Raw genomic sequence first — 4,297 nt, forward strand, 5'->3', positions numbered from 1 at the left:
CCTGGCCCCTGCTCCGCTGCGGCGATGGACGCCGCTGGCGGGAGCACGGCCGAGCTGCCGCCGCCAACTGCCTTTCCTAAGGCCGGAGCAATCCCTGTTCTTACGCCTTCCTGGAGTCCTGCTCTTGCTCTGACACTGCGGAGGGCTCGGCTCTTGTCAGGAGGCATTGGGCGTCTGGTTGTCACGTCGCTTGTGGAAACAAAAATAACAAAGGTAGTAGGTTGCGTCTGGAATGCTGGCTGGAACTAGAGCCCTAAAACTGCAACGTTGGTAATATAATTTGAGGTTATCTTGCCCTACCTAGGTAATAACTTCATGTTTCTTAACGTCCATTTTACACAAAATGAATTTAAATTCTCTTTAGCAGTTACGTTTAGATGTTGTCAGAACTATATTTGTTTGCTTTATAGGTGAAAAATCCTAAAGATGAACAGCAATGCACTACACGTGTCTTCAAAGCTGCCTTGGCTAGAAGTGGAATGTAGTTTCCTGACAGATCTTCTTACAAGGAAGTTGTAAATCCGTTCTAATGGCCAACAAGAAAGAGCCTCCTTTTTTTAATAAAGATAATATGGGACCATTTCACTACAAACTTCCTTTCTATGAAACTATGGAGCTCTTCATTGAAACGCTTACAGGAACCTGCTTTGAACTGCGAGTTTCCCCCTTTGAAACAGTTATTTCTGTGAAAGCTAAAATTCAAAGACTGGAAGGTACTATTCTCTCTTATTTCAGTGTAAACTTTATCACTTTAGAAGAAGTCCTGTTTTAAAAAGCATAATTGCTAAAATCAGACCAGAAAACTTAAATGTCATGTTTAGCAATATGTATAAAAACTAGGTGCTTAGGTTTAATTGAAGTTGAGTTGTTTTTCTGTTCTTTCTGTTTTTTTAAGTTCATGGCTTAGGCTTCACTGTAGTTGGTATGTTTGCTCTTCTGGTGGGTTGGTTGGGGTTTTTTTTATGTACAGTTATTAAGATTAATTGTAAAAAGTCTGTGGATTCTCTGACCCAGGTTGTTTGTTAACTAGCAAGGTTATAAATTTGAGCAATGCAATATATGTATATTGTAACTGAGCATACTTTAGATTTGCTGCTGTGTTTGTTGCTGATCAGGTTAGTCAGTTTATGGTTTTTTTATGATACTGCAGTCACAAGAGCAACTGCAGTGCAGGCAAATCCCAAAGGCAGCTTTAAGTTACTTATTTAAATTTTGTTTAGGTGAGTGATCTTTTGCTGGTAGACATCTGGCTGAGCAATGCTTTGTCTTAAGTGATGAACTTGACACGTTTTTCAAAGTGAAAATCTCCTTTAAATCATGAGGCCAGTCCTGATGCTTATGCGAGAAGAACAAGTGTAGGTTAGTCCCTCTAACCTCTTTTCCTCTATGGTGAGGATGACCTTGCATGAGAGAGTGTGATTTGAAATATTTATGTATTCATAGTCTAAGTATTGCATCCTCTATCTTCTTTTTCACTTTGGAGGGGTTAAAGAACTGTACAGCTGTAGAAGCTGAGAGTGTCAGAGCTGCTAATTTTAAGAAAAGGGATCCTCTCCTTCCCTAGTCTAGCTGTATGTGTTTCTCATCCTTCTGTCTGTGTGGAACCCATCCACACAGAGATGTAATATAATACTGTTGACTGGAATCCAAGATACTCTCCTCCTCTTATGGAAATCTGCTCTGGTGGATGGAAAAAACCCCAGACAGCTGGCACAAGTGTTAAAACACACAAGCATTGCAACAACAGAGGGGACTGTTTACTGGTAGGATGCACACAGCAGAAGCTCCACTGTGCAGATGACTGGGTCTTACATCCGTGTAGGTAGAACAGTGCAGCTCTGGGGATGGCCTTTTGTTTGCTGTGGGCAAGGCTGTAATTAATCACAAGTCAGAGAATGTGTCAAGATGCTCCTGGAGGCTCGAGGTGAAACAAGAAAAGGAAAGGGGTTTTCCTACCTATAACTGAATATAGGTGTAGGAGACATGGGTAGAATGCTAACAGTGAATTAAAAGGTAGCATAGACAGTGGAGAACAGAAGAAGGCAGGCTATCTGGGCAGTATCAGTGGTGCTTTAAGAGATCACTGGGTCGTGTGAGGAAGAGGGATTTGAATTCCTTGTAGTCCAAAATATGAGACTGTGAATAGCTGTACTCAGTTATACCTACTGCTTACAAAAGTATCCTCATTTCTTAATAGAAGAACAGCTCAGTAATGAAGTTATAATCATGCTTATCTGGAATTTCGTTTGCATGTTGTAGTTCATAGGATGGTAAAGTAATTATGGCTTGGCTGCCTGCTGTATAGAATTAATAATAAGTAAATTTCATTAAACATGGAAGATGAGTTCACTGGTGCTTATCATTGAATAGTCAGCACTCAGTTGAGATACTTTGATACTTCATAGTAAAGTTAAAATATTTGTTCTGATTAATGATTTGGGGGAGGCAGAGTGAAAACAAATTGATCAGTTACATCTGGACGAAACAGATACACAATGACAAATTAATTGTATGTTGCATTTGGGGTTGCTATTGCATGTAAAATAATAATTAACCGTTTTTCAGTGACAAAGTTCCTATTACAGTGCACAAGTTCGAGCAGTAAATCACCCAGATGGAGCAAAAATTCAGAAGTAATTTTGTTGTGATTTAGCATGGGAGGGAGAAAGCTTACATCTGTTCCTGGTTCTGCTGCTGGTTTTCACTTTTTATTATTGTATTGTCTCAGCTTTCATGGGATGTGAATCTCTCTTATTTAAGCTGCACTTCTGGTTGGAGAATGCCTCCTACAGTGCTGGAAGACTGCATGAGGTCCCTAGTTATGCATATTTTCTATGTTTGGATGTGGGGGATGATAGTATATAAGCAAAAAAAAAAGAAGCATTTTGAAAAAATGAGCTGAGACCTGAAAGCTCCAAGAAAAAAATCTAGAATTGTGTCAGAAGTTAACAAATTGTTGAAATATTACCAATATTATTAGCCTCTAATTTTAAGAGGCTAATAATAAAATTAAAACAAGACTAATTGATCTTTTCAACATCTGGAAAATCAATAGCTGTAGACTGTCTTCACCATAATAAAAAAGCATAATATGGATGGCATGTTTGGAATTTTGTGTACTTCAGATACTGTTTGTCATTCTTGATGCCTGCTAGTGATCTGATATGGAAAGGCTTTGTTTAGACAGCTGTACTAGATATTGGTACCTTACTAAGAAAGAGCTCCATGTTTCCAGTTATGTGTTTTCAGTGGTTTTAGTCGGTAAAGAATATACATAAAACTTACGGGTTCTAACACATCTGAAATTTCAGTGCAAGTCTTCTATTCATAAATTGAAGTTATAGCATGTCTGATGTATCTGTGATTATAGCATATCTGATATGATGTGTGATTGTTTTATAGCATATCAGATCCAGGCATTTGTCCTCAAATATGTCCTGTGTGAAGTAAGCAGGAGATTTGTTATAGTGCTGACTTTGGAGCCCCAGGGGTTAATCACTCCTGGTCTCAGATTCACTGACTGAGCCCTTTAAAAGGGTTCTCCTGGGAAGAAATAGCTCCCTTTGTCTCTGCTGGAGGCATAAAAGCTGGAATACACACACAGTGTTGCTAGCAGTGCTACCTACTCCATTGGTTTTATTTGTTAATCAGTGTTGATGGACATGGATAGGATGGTATCTGAATTTCAAGGTGGCATGAAAGACTGAGCTTTAACATGGGTAGTTCTTGAAAAAAATCAACATTTCATTGAAAGAGGAAGTAATGGGGTTTTTAACCTGAGTTCTCTTTGCTTTCTCCATTGCACAAGTCCTTGTAGCTGATGGACTGGCCAGAGTTTAGTATTCATTCAGAAACACCAATTATTACAGTGTTTTATAGACAGAGCATTCAGGTAGCATATTTGTAGTAGTGATTAATTAATCTGTTAAAGAACCATAGATAATACCTGTAAGCATGTTTGTTGGGAAAGATAGGAGTGAGTCTCAAGGGAGGAGGTGGACTTTCGATTTGTTAATGGTAGTGGTGGTATTATTGTTGTTAGCTTGCAGGAATTTGAATTCTTTGGTATGGAGTGTTAGGGCATTCATTTATGTAGTTAGCTTTAAAATAAAAACCAACTTGGTCATGGTTTGTTAGATGAGTACTTGCAACTGAATTTTATGAGTTTTATGATCTATGTACATTGAAACGTTGACCTTGTTAGATGAAAATTTAGATGTTCTCTTTTTCTTGTATTATTGTAAAAGGGAAAAAGAGAACTAGCTTTCAGAGCATATCTTGATTTCAGTGTTCAGTC

General features: G+C 38.4%; 1 protein-coding gene across 2 annotated transcripts in view; it reads left to right on the forward strand.

The window, feature by feature from the left end:
- The first annotated feature begins 389 nt into the window (after positions 1–389).
- The window catches only part of ZFAND4 (zinc finger AN1-type containing 4), a 20,613-nt gene continuing 16,705 nt past the window's right edge, over positions 390–4,297 (forward strand). Inside the window, exons 1-3 of one of the 2 annotated variants that reach the window (XM_031062994.1) lie at positions 390–713; positions 1,346–1,353; positions 1,704–1,818. In XM_031062994.1, coding sequence (XP_030918854.1) covers positions 530–713; positions 1,346–1,353; positions 1,704–1,818 — 307 coding nt within the window. In that variant the 5' untranslated portion in view covers positions 390–529. The remainder of the gene's footprint in view (positions 714–1,345; positions 1,354–1,703; positions 1,819–4,297) is intronic. The other variant, XM_031062999.1, reaches the window with a different exon arrangement.

This window comes from Geospiza fortis, unplaced genomic scaffold (assembly GCF_000277835.1).
Source record: "Geospiza fortis unplaced genomic scaffold, GeoFor_1.0 scaffold130, whole genome shotgun sequence".
In the NCBI taxonomy this organism is placed as follows: domain Eukaryota; kingdom Metazoa; phylum Chordata; class Aves; order Passeriformes; family Thraupidae; genus Geospiza; species Geospiza fortis.